Below are 21587 nucleotides of genomic sequence, written 5' to 3'. Positions count from 1 at the left end.
TGGCTTCTGATTGACTAGATGATCCAGTCACATTTGCAGAAGTCATCTACAGTTAGGTACAAAGATATTCAGTTACTAAGGAGGTAAACTGGGAGCAGTTCTGTCCAGGTCTTAGGCATGCAGTTCCCGGTGATTTAAATAAAAGGTATCTGATCAAAACTTACAGGTATAATTACATTAAAGGGCAAAGGTCCTAATGCTGCCACACAAGTGCCTGAACAGGCATAGTACCTAATTCCTTTGAAAGCAAGTAGACATCCAGCATGTGACAGGACACTACCAGAACCTCAAGCAGACATCCAAGTCTACATCTAAAACAGGAGATTTTGTCCTAAGGTAGTCTCAGTCTTAATCACCTACAATTTAAGTGTCTACATCTTAGTTAATTACACAAGACTCCTTTTATTGTGAGGTGGAACAGCTAGTTTTAGGACACAATATCTCCACCCTGTTTTAGATGTCCATGATGTCTGTAGAGGGAACCTCACTTTAATAGCTGAACAGAGACGTCTGCATTGCCTGTATAAATCTACATTCAAACAGCAAGTCCTGACCTTACAGACTAAGTGAAAATAAGACAAGAGTTTTTGCAAATGTTATAGTTCATATTTTCTTCCTTTACAAACGATCAGCAAAACTCCCAGAGAAGGACATGCAATTTTCACAGATTTACAGGTGTTTCTTTTTAAAGCCACGAGGATTGGTTTGATCATTTTAGTTGGATTTCCTAGACAGTTAAATTAAATTTTATTAACTGTTCTAATGTCATATAACAGCTACATAATTAAAATTTCATTCCATTTTACGCAGATATGTTTATACACATATGTATTTATATACACAGGCATGCATATTCACATATACATATGTACATAGGAATATATATGAACATACAGATTGACACTAGTATTCTTCAAATTCATCATATTCTGACTCACAATGAAGTTCAAAAAAAAACACATTTTCTCATACACAAACAGATGAAAATATCTACAAGCTGTCAATTTTGCACACACAAGTTTAAAAAAAAAAAAAAAAAAAAGCTCAGAAAAGAATGTCTTTAATTATTTTAGTTCCTCTCATTTCAATGCATTTTAAAAGCCAAAGGGCCCTCTGCTGAGTCCTAAACAGGAGGCTGGCATTACCCTCTGTGTAATTGTAGGATGAGGACAGAGCTTAGTCAGCTACCACCTTGCTATTCTTGGTAAGCAGACCTTGTCCTGTTGCTTCAGTTCATTTACCACACAGATGCAAAAGTTACGATGGTTCATTTCATTAAAGATTTCTTTTAGTCCTGTGAGAAACGGGTAACTTGCAAAGTTTCCTTCCTCTCCTCGCAGAGACAGCTGCTACCATGCCACTCAACATCAAATCTGAAGCTGGAGTCTCACAGAAGCAACCCTTGCAACCTCCTGCTATCCATGTGATCTTTCTATTCATTTGCACTCTCGCTCCTGGAGGGAGCACTCAATCTCAGACCAGATTCATACCGATGACTTCTAGTATTGCCCCTTTCCAATCCTCTGCCCCACTGAGCCCAGATGCAGATAAATGCAGAAAGACTAATGCTTGCTTTGATATAGAGCAGGGCTCTGATGCAGAGCCATCCATGGCTCCACCGGGGGCAGATATTTGTTGCAAGAAGACATTTTACCCATCGGTTGTTTCCTTCCTCCCTTTCCCCCATCTAGCAGCAGATACAGCAATGCCCACAGGCCATGCACACCCACTTCATTATGTGGACAAAACAGAGCTTTCTACATAGCTGACCTAAACTTGCCTCATCTAGAATTTGCTTTCACAAGGTATACAGCTTCAGCCTGGCACTGCCATACTGAAAATACATAATGCACCTGATGGGCTGGAACACATTTCTGGTTTATATATAGGTTCAGCTCTGCCTTTCCAAACCACATTTTGGCAATTGCTTTGATTGGATAATTGCAGTACTCTGAATCCAGCCAGCCCTGTAACTTTTATTGCAAAATTATAAATGTCCCATAAAGAGAACTTCTCTCTTCCAGATGTTCTTGTTTGGATAGGCAAGGTTTAAGACTGGATTTGCAAAAGGTCTCACACTGGTCTTACTCTCTTCCCACTCAAGTCAGAGGATCACAAGACTGAAATAGATTTCCTGGGGGTACAGAGTCCAGCCTCCCACTGTCACAAGCAATTATATTGTAAAATCCCCTTCATAAAGTCAGCAAAACTTCCATCACTGACTGAAGTGAAGGCAAAGAGGGGTCAGTTCTCAGTTTGCTGGAAAATCTGACATTTCATACAAGGAAACAGAGATACAGAAGTGCAATAACGTAAGTTAAATTTAGAAGAAAATTCATAAATGTGAGGAGATACGTAAGTCAGACTAGGTTAACATGAAATTAAGGAGGTACATAAATCAGATTTTTTGGTTCACTATGTAACTTTTATGTACCTATGTAACAAAAATGCGTGATTTATTTTTGAAGATAAATTCTGATTTTAATTCTGAAGTTCATGAGCCATATTTAATAGCCCAGACTCAAGTAAAAAACACGCTCACAGACTGAAATCAGTGCTTCATATCCTTAGAAATCAGAATGTTTTGGTTTTTTTTTGCCTTTTTTTTTTTTTTTTTCCTTTCCAATGAAGGCTGTGACCCTGCCTGTTTACCTGTTTAGCAACTATCTCTGGAAAACATGCATTGCCAACTCAGAGTGGACCTGCAGACAATGTAATTTTAACATATAGTCACTTCCCATTTTTGTCAGTCCACTGAGATTTGAATAATTCAAAAGGAACTATTTTCTTAAAACTACCGCATAATAACTATAATCACACTTCGGACAAGCATGTTCGGAACTAACAAACGAGTTATTTATGGCCTTTAGCAGTGAACAATTGTGCTATGCTGAAGTGAAATGCAAACTTTCTGCCTCCTTTGGTACTGCCAATTATAGCAAATGGTATAGAACAGTAATATAATAATATAACTGTACCATATACTTATCTAGGTTTAAAATAAACTTTAAAAAAAAAGGTTAAAATCCTCTTGGTTACAAACAATTAAAACAAATTTAAGACCAAAGATAATAATTCTACACCAGAGTTCCAATACTTTGTACATAGGCACAGCACACCAGTTTCTAGGAATGGATGAAAAAAGCTGTCTGTGTTTCAACACCAAAGATCCCTCTGATACATTCTCAATATTGTAGGGAAAACAGAAAAACAAATAATGCTATTAATCATCATCCATATCCATACTTGTTAGAAAAAAAAAAAAAAAAAAAGAGAGAGAGAGAGAGAGATTTCTTAGTCTCACAGGCAAGACACAAGTTTCTGGGAAAGGTAGTCCAAGTACAGGGATCTCCACCTTAACTGCAAGCAGCTTTCAGATGTTAACCCAAAGAATAATATTCATCTTCAAAGCTTTCAGACTGCTCCAGAGTTCTGCTTCTCTAGGCAGCAGTTGGTCACAAATGTACTTATGGTCTCAAGAAAACCACAGGGAAAAAAATGAATGGAAATCTGTTGTCCTAACCCCCTCCAAGCTTTCCATTGTCCTCCATCACCTCACTGAGACTGGTATGGATCTTCAGGGAGAGTTCAGTTCAGCTGACTGCATACTACAGCACCTATACTACTGTGAGCATCCCTGTTGAGACTGGAAATACCTTATGTGCTGAAATATCCTGATGGGAAATTTATTGCCATGTGGGAAAATTCTGTAGCCGCTGCTCAGTCCTGCATTGAGGGAATTATGATGATCATTGAGGGATCACAGAAGGAAGAAACAGGAAAGATCTAACAGATCATGACATCCATATATCTTGGTGGTTTCTCAATAAATTACTTAATTTGGGTGGAGTGGAAACTGAGCTGATATGATCCCTCCACGTGTTTCGGTGTACATTCTCTGGTCATGTGCAGAGACCAATGGTCATAATCTACTAGCAGTTGCCAGATCAAAGAAAAGTAGCTCTATCCTATTTAAAACTGAAGAATCTGAAGATGCAAAGAGTCATTAAAGTTTAGATAAAATCTGATAATAAAATAAAAAAGCAGAAATTATACAACAGTCCCATTTCTCCCTTCTTCATACTCATGAATATTTGCAGGCTCTTCATTTTAAGTACAAGTAATTTTCTAAAAATCTAGGTAAGAAAGTTCATAGACCCTTTACTTCTTTCAGTCTTAGTTATAAAGAAAAAAATTTTCTTCAGCTCAAACACCTCTGCTGAAATTGTTTGAATAATAGTACCATACAACTGTAGGATACCAAGTAATATAGGATTTATCTAGAAAAAAAAAATAATTCTTATCTTTCTGTATCTTCAAGTGACTGCAGAAAGTTCCATCTCACATCTAATTATGAGACCTGGCTATTTTCTCAATTACTAGAACATTTATCCATATTCACAGGACTTAGCAGAGTTCTTAAATACTAGCACCAGTAAACCAAGACCGCAACATGACTATCTTAGCATTTTCAGCATGGGCAATCTTAAAATAATAGCTGTCCTCCCATCTTTAAAGGTCACAGATCATACCTGAAACTAGCCACAGATGGTTCCATACTCACTGTCATCACAGCACATTAGCTTCTTCAGGGGAAAAAATGTTCCAAATGTAACAAGTAGGACTTTCCCAGTTTGTTCAATATATGTATTTTTCAAGCATTATTTCTCAGCCAACAGAAAATGCACAGTAATCATAACACAAGAGCCAGAGCATGCTGGCTCCATGTGATACAGAAATCAAAGTATACAGAACTAATATTTATTATTTAGTTAAATATAACACATTCTGTTAGATATACTACAGATTAATGACGAAGGTGACTTGGAGAATTAATCCTGATGTCAAAAAGAGTATTGAAAGAAGATAAATAGACAAAGAATAAGGAAGCAATAGCAAAAAAAATCAGGCAAAAGGCACAAACCAAACCTCAGTGTACACCTTGTCTGCCTCCTGACAGATAACACTGACTTTTGGGCCATAAACATTTCTTTTAAGGAGTGTGCTCTAGCCTGGCTATTCAAGGGAAAAGATGAACAATTTTGACAGTTTTTTGTTTGTTTGTTTGTTTTAATCTAAGAATGACACTTCAACATCTCCAGGGAAAGGAGATTCCACAAGCTTTCCAGTGATGCTCAAATTTGAAGTGACATCCTTCCATAAGGGTAGAAATGGAGAAACTGATATTCAACAATGTTGCCTCTGGTGGGATATCCAGAATTCCTCAAAATACCTTACAGATACATAAGCCAGCAAACCACCAAAGTAAAGACAGCAAAGGAGCAAATAGTCCTATTAATTTGAGCTAGAAAAGCTGAGGCATGTGTGAATGTGAGAGACCTTTTTTTTTTCCAGGATGAGTGTTAAAACAGCTTTTTTGTACAATTGCTAAGTGAAGGTCCTAGCCAGTTTTCAGATAGATCTAAAAGACAACTTGATAAAAAAAAGACAGTTTGATCCAAGATGAAAGTCTGCCCTTTTCTCCAGGCTGTTGAGGTCCCTCTGAATGCTAGCACACCCACCTGGTCTGTAATCCATGTTTCCAAGCTTTTTATTACCTAAAAACTCACTGCAAAACTCAAAAAAAAAACACCCTCATTCACTCTGACCAAATGTCCAGGTCATTACTGAAGACGTTAAACAACATTAGCCGTAACTTCAACTCCAGGGGTATAAAAGTGAGTGGCCTTCAGCTGAATTGTGTGTCAATGGTCACAACTTTGTAACCAGCAGTTCAGCCAGTATTTAGACCACCTCTTTTAATCCACATATCTAGTTGCTGTTTCACCCATTTGTCCAAGAGAATGTTATGTGAGATTGCATTGACAGCCTTGCTGAAGTCAAGATCAAGAGTGTCCACTGCTCTCCCTTCATCCACTTAGACACTACTTGATCATAGAAGACCATCTGGTTGGTCAGGCATGATCTACCTCTCATACAACCACACTGACTACTCCTAAGCACTTTCCTATTTTTCACTTATCTGGAAATAATTTCCAGGATCTGTTGCTCTATCATCTTTCCAGGGACTGGGGTGAGGCTAACTGGCCTATAGTTCACTGGGTACTCCTTGCCCTTCTTGAAGACAGGAGTTTGCTTATCTCCTGGCCTCAGAAACCTCTCCCCATCACCAGGATTTTTCAAAGAGAATGGCCTCCCAATGACATCAACTAGCTCCATCAGCACACTTGGATTCATCCCATCAGGCCCCATGGGCTTGTATGTCCAGCTTGTTCCCTAACCAGACCTTACTGTATTAAGGGTAACTCTTCCTTGCTTCAGTCTTTCCCCCTGGTCTCAGCTTGGGATTGATGAAGCTTTGACTTACCAGGAAAGATTGATGTTAAGAAAAAACAAAGTACTTCACCCTTTTCTGTATTCCTTGCCTTCAGATCCCATTCAACATCAGACCTTAATTTTTCCTACTCTTTACACTGCCCATAATACTTGTAGAAGCCCTTCTACAAGGCTATTTCCATTGTTCTATGTTCCTTCATGCCATTAACCCTCTATCAAGAAGAAAGATGAATAAAACAAGCGAAGCATGTACTTCCTGTGAGACTGAAAATAAGCCTGCTAATTTGGGTTTCTTCATATGTCAGATGCTGAAAACATGACAGATTTGGAATGGAGTAATGCTCTGTACCCTGACTACAAATGTGAGGAAGCAAAGTGCTGGAAACTCTGTCCTGAGCACTGCAAGTTGGGTAGCAAGAAAGGGAGGTAGCCAAATGCATTAACTGTCCTTTAAAATATAGGCTTTACCTGTGTTTCAGTAAACTTGGACTCTACATCAGATATAACATTAATTTAGGTATTTCACAGAACCTTCTGGAAAAGTATTCAAGTTTAAATATCTTTTTGATCTTTTGATGGAAAGTTCTCTCTCTCTACATATATGTGCTTTAATGCACATGCAAAACATGCACACAAGAATGTCATTGGACAACGATATTTTCTCACGCTCATCATCTGGCTACCACACTCACAGGGACAGTAACAGGGACAACCACCTGCCTCTTCAAGAAAAAACTCTGTTCACTTGGTTGGTTACACAGACTTCTGCAAACCACAGACTTCACAAGTTGCTTTGTATTTGGAAATATGACCTGGAAATGGGTGTGAGAGAAAGAAGGTTTTCACTAAAGGTAAGATGAATACCTAACTTGCTGTGGTTAAGTTCTGGACAGCCTGGAGTGAAAATCAGATAACTGATAAAGGTTAATTTCCTTCAGTGTTGCTTAGTTCATTATTTTCCTACTTAAACACACACACACACACCAATATAAATAAATAAATAAATCACAAAAAGGTGTACTAACCAGAGAGGGAAGAACAAAGCTTTAGTAAAATAGGTTTCTGTTTTTCCCCGAATTTGCAAAGGAATAGAATTGTCCTACCTACGTGCTACCCCACTAGCTTTTCCCAGCACTTCTCACACACAAAAAGCTTTCTGCCTACTTATAAGAATAGGGGTTTTCCTTTTGCTACATTAAAGAGATCATTAAAAAAGTATAAATTCTAATAACAAATACAAATTTTCTGAACACAAGTGTAACTGGTAATCATAGATAAGATGATAAAATAGTTAATAATAAATTCTGAACTTGATGTTGAAAATGTTTTGCAAATATTAACCACCTCTTGCAAGGCCTGTTGCAGCTGGTTTAAGGAAAAGTAGAAAAACAAGAAAATCAGTAAATTAAAAGATTTGTTCATGATAAACAGGTAATCAAGGGCAGAGAGATGGATGAGACTGCAATTTCAGTCTAACCCAAAGATTAAATCAAGTTGTATAATGACTAGTCAACCTACTTCCTTTCTGTTAAACATAGCATTTAGTAGATATGCTGTGTATTTATGGAAAGGATGCATCAGGGAAGCATGTAGCTCTTGACAATTTGCATATGTTTTTAGGGTGCAATAAACACACAGCCCTGAAACACAGTGGTTAAGTTTCATTTATTAAGAGGATCCGCCCACTTTTAAAATAACACATGCAAGTATCATAAGATTTACTGCAAGACTGAAATAACTTTTCTTCCTCATAAAAAAAGACAGTACCATAGCACTTTACAGCATCTCTTCAAAAGTGGGACCCAACACATATCTGAAATACGACATTTCTTGATATCCAGTTCTGAATAAACTTTGAGATAATATTCTCACCCTTGTGGAAAACTGTAAACAAGGGCTGGAATTTATCATTCTTCTACATAAATTCTAAAGTGGTGCAAACCTGCCTTAATTTCTGGATGAATTTCTTCTGTCATTCTCTTGTTTTTTAAACAAAAAGCTTTAAAGGGGAAAATTAGATTTAGATTTTCTTTGCATCCCTATTGCAATTGTTTGCATTCCTCTGAAAACTCATTGTCACTCCTCACATTCAGGAAAATCTTCAGCACATATTTACAGCAACTTATGACAATTTGTCTAATCTGGCATTCTGCCCTTGCCATCCTGGTAAGCACCAGATGCTTCAGGGAAAGTGCTAGAAACCCCACAGCAGTCAACAATAACGCAATAACCAGTTTTTTAGGAGGTTTCCCTTGACAGAGCGTTTCTGCATTGGCCACTGAGCTACAATGTGAACACTCACATCCATGAAAGTCACTTGACAACTGCATATATAAATGACAAATTTCTTTGTCAATCCTGCCAAATATTTTGGCTTAGTGACCTTGTGGCAGTAACCTTGAGATATATTAAACCAGCAGTCAGGCTGGAAAAAATTCTTCCCTATAAATGATACATGACTAATAAAAAGAATACATACAGCACCTGAATGAATAAACTCATGGGAAAAACAACCACCACTTCATTATAGTGTGATTTTTTTTTAGGAAAACATACAAAACAGATAATGTTTCTTTGTTTGTTTATTTTCTGACTTAATACAGGAATACACTTACCAGTTTCTGGCCTGAAAGGTAAGCTAACAGATGGGCACAGGTTAGGGATGGCATTCGTCAAATCAACTAAAAGTAAAAAAATAAATAAACACGTATATATATATGAACAAAATTACACTTGAAGGTTTAAAATGTAATCAATATCTCAGTATTTCCCATATCATTTCTGAGATCTGAATGTTGCATCTTCTCACTATAAGCACCAAGAATAAGAATCTGAGCCTTTTCTGCTATCTAACCCTTTTTGGTTTGTACATGAAATCAGACATCCCCCAATTTATGTATTTATAAACATTACTACAAACACTTTGCAAAATGTAGTTATTTATGAATAACTCATTTCAGTAGTTTTGCTTTTTTTTCCATGCCCCACTCTGTATTCGGTTTCTTGAATCGGAAGAGACATGATATTTTCTGTTTCCTGATTAGCAAACTGGAATTTCTCAAAAGGAGAATTAGGAACAAGACAGTTTCCAGCAGGCAACTTTTCAAATTAAAATTCAAATAATCATTCATATTTTCCACATATGAAGCTTCTCAGTTGCTAACATTTCCCTTAAACGTTTTGCAATCTTAAATAACAAATAATATCTTGCCCTCATGCAATCATGTTATGCAAAACACTTTAACTAATCAAATGAGTTATAAATCCTCTACTATTACCATGCAACAGAAGCTGAAGATGAATCTGATTTTTCGCTTCTTCCACTTTGTATTGTCCATGCATGCAACCAATACAAATGTCACGATTTTTACCACTCTCATTGACATTAGGATCCTACATATAGCCCTAATTCTTCACTATCTCTTTAAAATGCTACTGTGCATACATCATTTACTGAACTGCAACCATGACTGTACATAGCTAGATAAATTGCTCATGAGCAGAGCTGTCACATGTAAACATATTATGAAATGCAGAGACACGAGCACTTTCCTACAAGCAGAAGATGGGGAATAAAACTAAAGATCCCACCTCGTAATAAGTTCACATTACATACTGTAAATTCCTCCTTCAGATTTCACTCATTTTCCCTTCCAGCCTGAGTCTACTTGTTCCTCTTCCTGGTTCCCAGACCCCCAACACACCAGCACAACTGATACAAATTTTTGTCTGCAAATATCTTTATTTGCATACACATCTGTGCCTTGGTGTGTGTTATGGTGGAAAAACATCTGAAGCTTCCTCACTACATAAGGAAACATCGCCGTTTCTCCTAACGCTCTCCCTTTTGCATACGCCATGGCCTTCTCTTCATCATTCCTCTGTCTGTGAACCAAGAAGCATCCTTTATTTTTAGATGTTTCTTTATCAATGAGAGAAAAAAGTATTCCAAGAAGCGCAAGTGTATCTACGTGTCTGCCGACTCATCCTCTTCTCTTTGCCTTTCTACTGCTCTTCACTCTTCTCTCCTAGTCGCGTCTCAGCTCTTCCTGCCCACAGGCTCCTGACACTGTCTTCCTAATCTGGGTTATTGTTTCCCTCCTATCATGCTAAACCCTCAGACTGCCCTCCGCAAGCCCACACATTGAAAATTTAACAAATCCTGTAAGCTTTCATGACAGTTCCTCAACTCTGTGCTGCATCTTCTCTTTAGCAAGGGTTGCACCACTAGAGGAAGAAACTGATGTTCTAGTGGGCAGAGTGCCACCGTGGGGCTTGAAATGTTCCAGAGCAAGTTCATATTTCAGTCTTCCAGTGAGAATTAGGGTTTTATTTAAGTTACCAACACTGAAAAAATGCAGTGTATTGCAAGGACATCTGATTTAGCTCTACAGGAGATGTACTGGGTGTTATATACCCACACTGTATGCCTTCCCTTTCTACTCAGATATCAAAATCCTTCTCAACTCTACAAGAAATCAGGGAATTTAAAAGCAGTAAAAAAAATGCTCCTAATTACTGTCATTTGGCTCAAATTGTTTCCCTGATTCTGCCAATGTCACAAGACCTGACCTCATGGGGCCTATAAGAGGTAGGAAGTCCAGTGTCATTCAGTGGACTGTCCAGCCAACCAAAGCTTTCCATGCATTTCTTCTCTGATCTCTACAGAACTCATTCCTCTCAGTGTTTTAGACCAGAGACATTTCAGAATTTATGAAATTTTTCCTCTAAATCATCATATCGATGTTCCAAAATGTCTCCCACAAAAACTAAGTAATATTCTCTTATGCTAGATTAGGCCAAATATAGATTCTGAAGCGAAAAAAAAAAAAAAAAAAAAAAAAAAAGGATCTGATGTGATACAGACCTGCACTAACTTTTGCAGCCCTCTTCAGAATACCAATTATCTTAATGAATAGTTAAATAGCTGCTCTGAAATGCACATTGCCTCCACCCTATGCTGTGCAAAATGCTACAATGTTTGTTATGAAGTATTCTTTCACATCAGAGAAACAATAAGATATTTCGCTTTGTAAACATCTTTCCTTTTCTTCACCCAATTCACAAAGGATGTTAATCATTAGAATAGTAACTCTAAAAATGGTAAGTGAAAGCCATTTAGACTTTTGCTGTCCATGGAGGTGTTAGCTAGAGAGGACAGGAAAATAAAATTTGCACTTCATCCAAAAATGACCATTCTACAGTGGCATGGTTACTACTATGGGCAGTCTTCAGTTTGTGCTCAGTTCCAACATGGAATGTGATGAATTTTATATAGGTGTGTATATATATTGTTCTACTAGCACAGATGAAATAATGTCTTTCCTATATTGAGATATGATAAAAGATATTTTCATGATAGTTGTTAGCTTAAAATTTTGTAACAAAACCAAACCTTTGAAGCAACCCATCCACACACATTGTTAAACCATAAGCCAAGCAGAGAGAAACAAAGAATGATTTCTTGACCAGGACTGTGAAACAGAACAGAATATGTTTGGAATTGGAAGAACTGGCCACAATTCTCCCATTCAACCTGAGAAATTCTATAAAGGTATTCCTATTCCTTATATTTAATATTTGAGATTAAAATATACTTTTCTTTCCCTCATACATACTTGTCTGCCTCGTCTGTTTTCTGTGTTTGCAAATGGGTCTGTCACCTGAAAGCTGAAGCTTCTGTGCATTGAAGCTAATTAAGAGGATCCGACATGCAGATACCAGCTGGCAGGGCCACATGCTCTGCAATACTTACCAGGCTTTTGATACCAGCCAAATGGATGTATTCTGACTTCAGCATCTGGCAAACTACAACCTGAAATTTGCCAAGCACTTCTTGATTCCTCGGCACATGTCTGAATTCCTAGGCTGTTCAGAGTCAGGCACACAATCTTTCCTCCTGCCAAGGAAATAAATAGTTATAGAAATGAGGAGGAAAAATTCCCATGTTAACAATTTGCATGTTAAAAGAAATTCCACTGACTTGGAAATTAAATGGAAATACCTAAATTAGGCAACGTTTTACCATTAGTGAAAATCCTGTCCCAAAGTCATAGTCTTTTCTTTTGAGCCAGCAGTCCATCCTGATTAATTCAATCTTGAAAATTAAAAATGTGTATGTATATTGAAACATAGCTCCTACTTAAATCAAAGATCAAAATTATGCCTTTAAAAGAGCTAATACAAATATTTTTCTACATAAGAATTGTCGGCTTTGAAACACAAAGTTTCATTTAAGATTTATTCTAATTCATGTGAAAATTGCAACCGAAATTCATCTTGACTACAGCACTAGATGTCTGAAATGCTATAGATAATAAATATTAATCATATTAACAAAAAGGTGTCAATTTCCTATGTTTAATGCTTTAGAATCCTTAATTTATTTTTAGAACTATTTAAAGAAACTTAAAGTTGTACTCGCTTAAGACTTCAAATTTCACATAGTCATATGGAGGTATGACATTTGTCAACTATTTTTTATTTGCACAGTAATTCCAATGTGAAATACATTGGATTAATTTTTCAACCTACTTGAAAAATTTGCCTGTTTGCAAAAAAAAAAAAAAATAAATATATATATATATTTGAAGTGTTCCAAATTCTCAAGTGAATCATAAAAACAGTACTTTCTAATAACCTCAGAGAGAGTTGGTTAAAACTGAAAGGCTTGGGTTGGAAGGGACCTTAAAGATCACCCAGTTCCAACTCCCTGCCATAGGCAGGAATGCCACCCTCTAGACCAGGTTGCCCAGGGCCTCATCCAGCCTGGCCTTGAAAACCTCCAGGGATGGTGCATCCACAGCTTCTCTGGGCAACCTGTTGCAGTACCTCACCACTCTCTGAGTGATGAATTTCCTCCTAACATCTGATCTAGATTTCCTTTCTTTTAGTTTTAAACCATTCCCCCTTGTCCTATTATTATCTGACTGAGCAAAACGTTGCTCTCCATCCTTCATATAAGCCCCCTTTAGGTACTGAAAGGACACAATGAAGTCTCCCAGAAGCCTTCTTTTCTGCAGGCTGAAACATGAAATAGTTCTGAAAACAAAGTTGACCATTTTAGATGCCTGAATCTGAATTTGGAATAAAACTTTAAAATTATTTCATTGACTTTGACCTGGAAGGCATCCAATTTTAAACACCTAATGAAGTCTTTCTTTTAAATAGAGTAATTCCTTTACAGTCAGTGGAGAGAAAGAACAGTGTCTCCAGAATAGATCTTAGACAACCAAAGCCTTTAATGATCCTATAAGTTGTGTTTATGCATGCCTCTGCTGATTATAGAGAGAGCATAGGTCAACAGTACCCATAACTTAGCCATCTCAGGTAAACAAAATATGCTTGTTTGAGTTTTCAGAGACTCTCAGGTCACACACACTATTAAAAATCTGATTTCTTCCCTCTAATAGAAATGCTAATTTATGTTACTTAGATGTCTTAAGACTTAAAATAGCTTAAATATTAAGGGGTAGAGTACAAGCAAATTGCAACCCTCCCCAACCACTCTTCCTCATGTAGAGAAACAAAATTTGGAAGCAGAAAAGCTCAGAAATACAAGAAAATGAAAAGTCTAAGCTCCCCAAAGTGCCCATGGACACTGTGTGTTTAACCTGCATTTAAACTCAGGGATATTTAGGTTTCTAATTGAGCTGTCTTAGGCCTTAAAAAAAAATGAAACAACAGAAAATTTCACAAAAAGAAGTCGACCAGTATATTGGGAGAGGTGCTGATAAATAAGAAATAACAGTTTCCTACAGTTTTATCAATTTGAGCATCGTGCTTTTGGAACTGCCTCCTCTTAAGGACTCATTTTCCTAGTAATTTCTGCTATGGTGAACGTGTCATTGGGCTGAACTTCTAAGGAACAGTTGAGATCACTCAAAAAGATGTTAGAAAGGGTTGGGTAAGATCTGCAAGGGTTTTTAAAGTTGCAGCTCATAGGAAAAGGATGGTAAAGTTTGTAATACTGAAGATTTAAAATATGTATTACAGTAATAATAGTGAATAAATACCTGACAACTGGGAGTCATTAAAAAAGCCAAATCCTGTGCAACAGGGGTCAGCATCACACCAACGCTCACACTCAAAAAAACTGGGAATAGAAAAACATTATTACTTTTTGTGTCATTAATAATTTTTCTCTGTCCCAGAGAAGGGGAGATAGGATATTGCACAGGGGAGAAACACCAAGAACCTGTAGAGATGCTCTGCATAAGACTGCCTCATGTTTCTTCATACTGCATAGACACTTCCACGTATTTCCATTTTTTAGATGAAATTACATTCAATTAGTATACATCTACCAGACTACATCTAATAATTTACATTAATATTTTGATAACTGTCCTAAAAGAATCAGCATAAATTTCTTTTCTGCTAAGAGATCTAACTGGCCAAGCAGCAATTTACGAGAAGTATACGAGAAGTATAAGTACTAAATCACACAAATATAATTCATAATTACACACCGTATTATTTATACCTCAATTATAAATTTCCGTTAAATCATATGCCACTTTTTTTTGTTAATTATTCTCACATAATGCTGTTTTTGGAACATCTGATCCTGTTCATCTGCATACCATTGCCTTGGTATTTCAGGCATGCTTAAAATGCAGTAAAAGAAAATAAATAGCCGTGTCGTACCCATCTGAAACTGCTTTTCTGCTCATGTCAGTCTTATTCCTCACTGAGATCCCCATTACTTTCTGGAATGGTACACGTGTGTAGAAGCTCTTCACAGAACTTTTCAAAGTGACTGGACAAGAAAAGAAAACCAAAATCAGGAAAAAATCACCTTTTCTTTCTAATTTACGTATACTGATCAAGTAATGACATGGTAAGCATAAACAGTAAACATTGGATAGTTAATCCTAAAGATGAACAAAATTCGAAGTGAAGTCTCTAAAACTTGAGCAAAGTACTCTGCCAAGGAAAGATTTCTAACTAAGGACTTCAGTTATGGATCTGTATTGGCATTAATACATCGTTTTGGTACAAAAACTGGATTACAGCTCCAGATGGGAAGAATCCAAGGTGTATGCTCATGTGTTATTTAACCTGTGCTGCAGTTTAACTCCCCCAAAAGTCACTGTTTAATCACTGAATTCAGTGAATCTACTTTTTCTTTTTTTAATTTTCCCAGCAAACGTATAGCTTCCTGAACAGTAATAACAGGCTTATTTGTCTCAGTTTCCTCATGTGAGCCATATAAGAAAACCGCTGAAGTTCCCACACATTCTAGGAATGGAGGTTAGAATCCTTGTCTATAACACTGGATTTCTTTCTTTTTTTTTTTTAATAAAAAATAAAAATATACACTCAACAAGAATGCATTTAGATAAATACACTTGTTGTATTACTTAACTACCATGGAAATTTTGATGGTAGAAAATGGATTTTTTGTCATCCCTATGACTGTCTGGTTTTACCCACATTATAAAAACACCTAATACCTGAGACACTGATTATTTGAGCTACACTTGTCTTCTCTGAACTGGGAATAACCAAGGCAGAGAATTAAACTTGTAGTTAATATCACTGAAGTGTAATCACCAGCACTTTGAAGAAGACACCACTCAAAGAATTGCTAACTGCAGAAATGAAAAGTCACACCAGAACACCCTGGCCTTCACTTGCAACATCACATCCCAGCACTAATTTATACATTCAGACTTTTTTTTTTTTAATTTCTCCTCAGAGTCAAGAGCCAAAATACCAGCTTGCATTGCCAAGGTTACAGCACACATACATACAAATCCCATAACCTACCTATTTTTTGATACAATGCCTGTGGTTGCCAGGGTAGGACAGTACGACAGTTTTCCGATATTTGATCAGTGCTGCCATCACAAATTTGTGCTGCTGGATACAAGGTACACACAAAGTATGTGTCTGCGGCATTCTGAAGATCTGCCATTTGACAAAATTCATCTTCTTGTGCACAACCTAGGAGGCAAAGTCACTAAACTTTAGACACACTATGGTTTCCTTCCTCTCTCTTCAGTGTACTTAATGCTATCAATCAGCAAACAACTAAAAGTGAAAATTTCAATATTATTCTATTAAAGTGCAAGAGAAATGGGAACAGATTCTGTTTCTAGTTACAATGAAGAGCAAATTTACTTGGAGAGCACAGAAAAGGAGCTATACCACAGTTGATTGGAAAGATATGTTCTTCGGCTGTGACAAGCATTAGTTCAGTCTGTTGGTGTCACTGACACTGTGACTTGAAGATCCGTATTTTTTTTCTTTTTAGTAAATTTGACATACAAATTGTATAATCAAGAAAATCTCTGTATCACTTGTTGATACTTTAAGGAATAAAAAGGACAATAAAGTTATTTATTTTCTAAAATGTTTTATGAGTTGTTTGCAAACAATTCCTGAAATGTTCGTACATAACAAAAATAAATATAACTTTTCCAGAATTGACTATTCAATGCATTTGTTTGCAAAAATTTGCATTGAAATTTGCTCCAAGGTAATAAGGTGCTTTCAGAAAACAGAGCAGTCAAACCCATTTCTTAATTGCTGTGGCAATGACTTCTGTAAGCATGTGTGTCAATGATTAATTTTAGACAGGCATATCTCTACTGACTTCTTACAGTGATCTTTGTTCACTGTATAGTGCTCTCATTTCTGCCTTCCTGGTAATCAGAGCTAGAAATTCTTCTCCATTTATCATGGCAAAATATATATAATTAACCCCAAAATATCTGTATTTTTCCACTAGTTGGAAAATTATATTTCAAGAATACAAAAATATTGCCTATGCTGCCTCATCTTCTACTACTCTTTCCCATAAAATATTTATAGAATATTAATAATTATTATAGAATCTATTATAGATTCATAGAACCATAAAGGTTGGAAAAAGACCTTCAAGATCACCTAGTCCAACCATGAATGATGGGTACCCTTTCTGCTACAGTGGATGATAATCATGAGGTGGTCCCAATAGCAAATTCAACAAAGCTGACTTCCACGAACATTTTGTGGTTTTCCCCTGAAAAATATGTAAGTCTAGAGTTTAATATTATAATTATTATATTAGAATTATTATAATTACTATTATTAGAATTATTATAATACCAGTAAGGAGATAATTAGCTGAAATCTTTCTATAGAATACTATCCTACAGAATAACTATCTGCAAGATATCTTACGTGTGAGACACCAAAGCACCGCTTCCTCCGCTGAGTACTTCTGCCTGAAAACCCAGTACTGCTGGTAAGGAATGGAATAGTTTGGGTTGCTTTGTATCTGGCTGTTGTCCATTAGGTAGAAAAGATCCTTTGTAGAATCTGAGATTCAAACAAACAAACAGCTCAAGCCCACAAAAATAAACTGAGTTATGGTCTGGACTAAATTACATTTATTTACATATAAAATTTTGTCTTTCTTTCAAGTAAAGCAGCTGCAACCATTTTGTAATGACAACATCACCAAAGGTTCCAACCTTTGGTGGAATAGTCCAACCACAATTACTGATGTCTGTGTAGGCAATGCTTCCTTGTCAAATTGCACTGAACAACACAACGTTGCCAGAATGGTTCCACCACCAAAAATAAATAAATAAATAAATAAATAAAAATCACAGCTCCTAGAAATAAGGCGGCTCTACTCTGTCATGCAACACATCCGTCTAACAATGAAGTATGGTTCCTCAGAAGACGTTTATAATATCTTGATCAATCTAGTTTTATTTATCCAAAATGCAGCAGTTTTCTTAGTTTCCTTATATTTCCTTGGGAAGCTATTACACCTCTCAGTTACAAGTTTTCTTAACAAGCTTAATATCTATTTTAGGTATTTAATTGCATTTCTCCTCATTTATGTTCCTACTGACCATATTAAATAATTCCTTTGTCTTCTGCCTGTGATCTTTAAACATGTATACACTGCTCTGCATCTCTTCAGCTCTCTCTGAAACAATCACAGGTAGTTCAGGCTGTTGTAAAATTACTCCTTTTAAATAAAGGTCCTACAACAATATTCCGAGAAATGGACACTTCACTGATCTCTTGCAAATTTCTTCACAAACATCTTTCTATTTATGAAATGTCATCAGCAGGTCTCATCACCAGGTATTTTCTGGTACTTCAGCATTGTGAGAGTTTCTTGCTGTTTAACCATAGGTGAAATTGAAACAGCCAGACAAAAATGAATATAGAAAATCAAAGACACATAACTGCAGCTGAAATACTGAAGAATGTACTGACATGCTGTAAGTGCACAATCATTTTGCATTTCTATCAGAAAACAGAAAAGAGACATTACCATTTGCTTTAAGCACAATCACCAAGTAATTAAACACTCTGTAGACATTTTCCTAAATGTATCCATAACTTTTCTGAGAAGGTGATTTATAAGTCTCGTTACCCTTCAAAGTTCAACTTCAACCTTCAGTTTCCCTTAAAACTATTTTTGTCATGACTAAGCTTAAAGCATGGAGAAAGAAGATGCATACCTTGCATAACTTCAAGTTTTAATGATATCATCAGCCACAGCAAGGAAAAGGAGAGCCCTGAGGGCTCCGCTCATGCCTTGGCAGGTAAATGCAAAAGAATTTCACCCACTGTATTAAGTGTAGTTATTTCTCATGTTGAAGTCTAGACTTTAAAAATACCGCTGATTGTATAGGAATGCCACTAGATAAACAGACATTTTTGTTTACCTTCCGTTCAAATTACAGGTTTATTTTCCATTCAAATTTACCTTCAATTCAAATTACAAAATAATCAATTCAATTTGTGCTATGATTTTATGTGTAATAAGCCATATGCTCAGGCATCCGTCAAGGCTGAAGGCCCAAAGGAATGCTATTAAAGTAATACAAATTATTTTGTACATACAAATCACTTAGTATAACCATGAGCAGACCCTGGAATAACAGAGTCTCTAGCTTTGAAGAAAGACTTGTGATTGTAATTTTGTCCTTACTTCCTCTAAGTGTCACATTTACAGTCATATCACCAGTAGCAGTAGATATCCCCATGTACCCAGGCTAAGGATTTGATCCCTGGATTTATGCCTTTTTTTCCTTGTCCAAATAGTATTTCCCATGTCTTTACAGTTTAATGAACCTAAGAAGATTTTAACTCTTTCTCATTTCTAGCCTGTGAAAGTAGAAAACCAGAAAGACAGGAGGTCCTTGCAGGAGGCACACTTTTCAAACATCATTCCCCAAAAATGTATCAGATTTTCTACCTAAAAGTACTTTGTACTTAAATACCTACATCATTACAGTACATATATGACAATAAATTATATTCTCTGGTTAAATTCTGCACCTCCATCTGCTATCTTCTCTATCTGTCCTTACTATAATACCTGATAATGTTAGATCATTCTCTGTCTTCAAAGCAGTAGCATCACACACAGAGGTTTTAGGCCGAGTGACCATATCGGAGCCTGAAATGCAACAGGAATTAAAGAACACAATAATTCAGTTCACCTTTCTTCCACAAGACAAGCTCATCCTTGGTTCCCTAACTTTATCAAACATTTTAGAGTAAAAAGTTCCACTTAGGTAAACTCCTTACATAGTTTCTCCAACCAAGGAATCGTAAATGAATAACAGCATCTGCTTGTAACTGTATAGGCAGAACTTAACCTAAAATACCCTGTTTGGAGGATAAAAGCAAATGCCATACCCACAATCACTATGCATCAGCATTCAGATGCTGTGTGTGTTTCTAGAGCATTAGCCCAAATAATTTGTGCAGGTCCTGCTATGTATGCTGTGACATTCATAGAGTAAATTTACCAAAAAAACAAAAACAAAAACAAAAACACATACATAGTAATCATGTTAACAAAGGTAATCTGTACAGTTACTTGTAAAGTTCCAAATTATTGTGGTACCTTGGACACTTGGAGGTCAAAGGCGAGTGTTTCCACAATGTCATTTTTCACAGGCATTAAAAGCAATAAAACATATCCTCAGACAGAGGAATTTACCTAAATTTCTTGGAAGCTACAGTAGTAGAATTACTCTAGATTACACCCACTCCTACTGGAAAAGATTTCCAAGTAGTGTTTCATTTTGGACAGTACAAAATAAAGCAAAACACTTCCAGTTTAAACAAGTGGTATTCATAGAACAGACAGTTACTACTGCCATTATAAGCTTTTGTAACAAGCCCTGTGAGATAACTCACCTCTCCACAGATAAACTTGTTGAAAAGTGGTAAAATTTCTCTCTTCCTCTTCTGCCAGTTTAGAAGCTAATAAAGAAAAAAAATGTGTCTTAGAACAGTTGTTAAATAGGTAGCACTGAATTGCTCAGAAATTACATTAAAAACATACCACTAGACTACATTTCACCTTATTTACAGTGCAAGACCCTAAGAAAGATGCAGTTGTCTGCATGCTAATCTGAGTCATGGGAACCAAGGCTTTATCTTGTTTTCTATCATTGCTTTTTGTGTGCAACGTTGGGCATATTTCTTTCCATCTTTGCTCCATGGTTTATGTTTCTCTAAGATAATGTACATGAATCTGCCTAAGTTAAATACTGGAAGTGTTACAGGGTGGAAGCAACACGTTCTTCACTTTCCTTAGTATTGCCACAGAGAAGTGTAAGAGGTCCTTCTAACAATGCACCTTATTAGGGAAGTCTTATACTCTTATGGTTGTACAGGCATGGATTTACTTGAGAAAAAAAGCACTGAAGTACAAGAGCAGGCTGGTGGAACAGGAAGACTCAGTAAAACAATTAAATGAAATGTAAATTGAGTAAATTCATTGACATACTTCCACTAAACACTTGCCCTCCCAGGATGAAGGAAAACATCGTCTCTTTTTTGTCATAGCTCATGCCTTTGCACATCCCTTCTCCAACAGGTGTTGGATTCCAGCTATTTTCATTGCAGATCAGCACATCTGGGGAGCTCATCAAACTACACAAAATGGTACCTAGGTTCAGAGGAAGAGAGAATTGTGTCACTGTCTTAACGCTGTGCATCTACACAGAAATTTTCATCCAAGCATCCCGCTACTTTCTCTAAATGCCAGTTGAACCTTCATCACTGAGAGAGCTACTCATTAATATTGACAACTAAAAACTGAAAATCAAAACCATACTTTCAATTTGGAGTTCAAAGTTTAGATATTCATACCTAAAACTAACATTTATAACCTGTGTTCCATATAGTTTAAGCACGTACTTCTATTATCATATTATAAAATATTACTGTTATCTGATAATACCCAACAGGGTTGTCAGCACTCTGAGACACCACAGAGACATGTTCAATCCTTTGGCAGTCTTACAATCTTG

General features: G+C 36.5%; 1 protein-coding gene across 1 annotated transcript in view; it reads right to left on the bottom strand.

Annotated features, from left to right (window-relative positions):
- TG (thyroglobulin) overlaps positions 1 to 21587 on the bottom strand; it is a 156707-nt gene that overhangs the window by 79302 nt on the left and 55818 nt on the right. The window contains exons 27-35 of the mRNA XM_032181163.1: positions 21062 to 21223; positions 20467 to 20532; positions 19637 to 19717; positions 17470 to 17607; positions 16072 to 16248; positions 14947 to 15058; positions 14313 to 14392; positions 12053 to 12196; positions 8913 to 8978 (exon numbers count right to left, since the gene is read on the bottom strand). Of these exons, the coding sequence (XP_032037054.1) occupies positions 8913 to 8978; positions 12053 to 12196; positions 14313 to 14392; positions 14947 to 15058; positions 16072 to 16248; positions 17470 to 17607; positions 19637 to 19717; positions 20467 to 20532; positions 21062 to 21223 (1026 nt within the window). The remainder of the gene's footprint in view (positions 1 to 8912; positions 8979 to 12052; positions 12197 to 14312; positions 14393 to 14946; positions 15059 to 16071; positions 16249 to 17469; positions 17608 to 19636; positions 19718 to 20466; positions 20533 to 21061; positions 21224 to 21587) is intronic.

The sequence above is a fragment of the Aythya fuligula genome, chromosome 2 (assembly GCF_009819795.1).
Source record: "Aythya fuligula isolate bAytFul2 chromosome 2, bAytFul2.pri, whole genome shotgun sequence".
NCBI lineage: Eukaryota > Metazoa > Chordata > Aves > Anseriformes > Anatidae > Aythya > Aythya fuligula.
The sequence above is the reverse complement of the archived record's forward strand: the minus strand, read 5'-3'. Positions and strand labels throughout refer to the sequence as shown.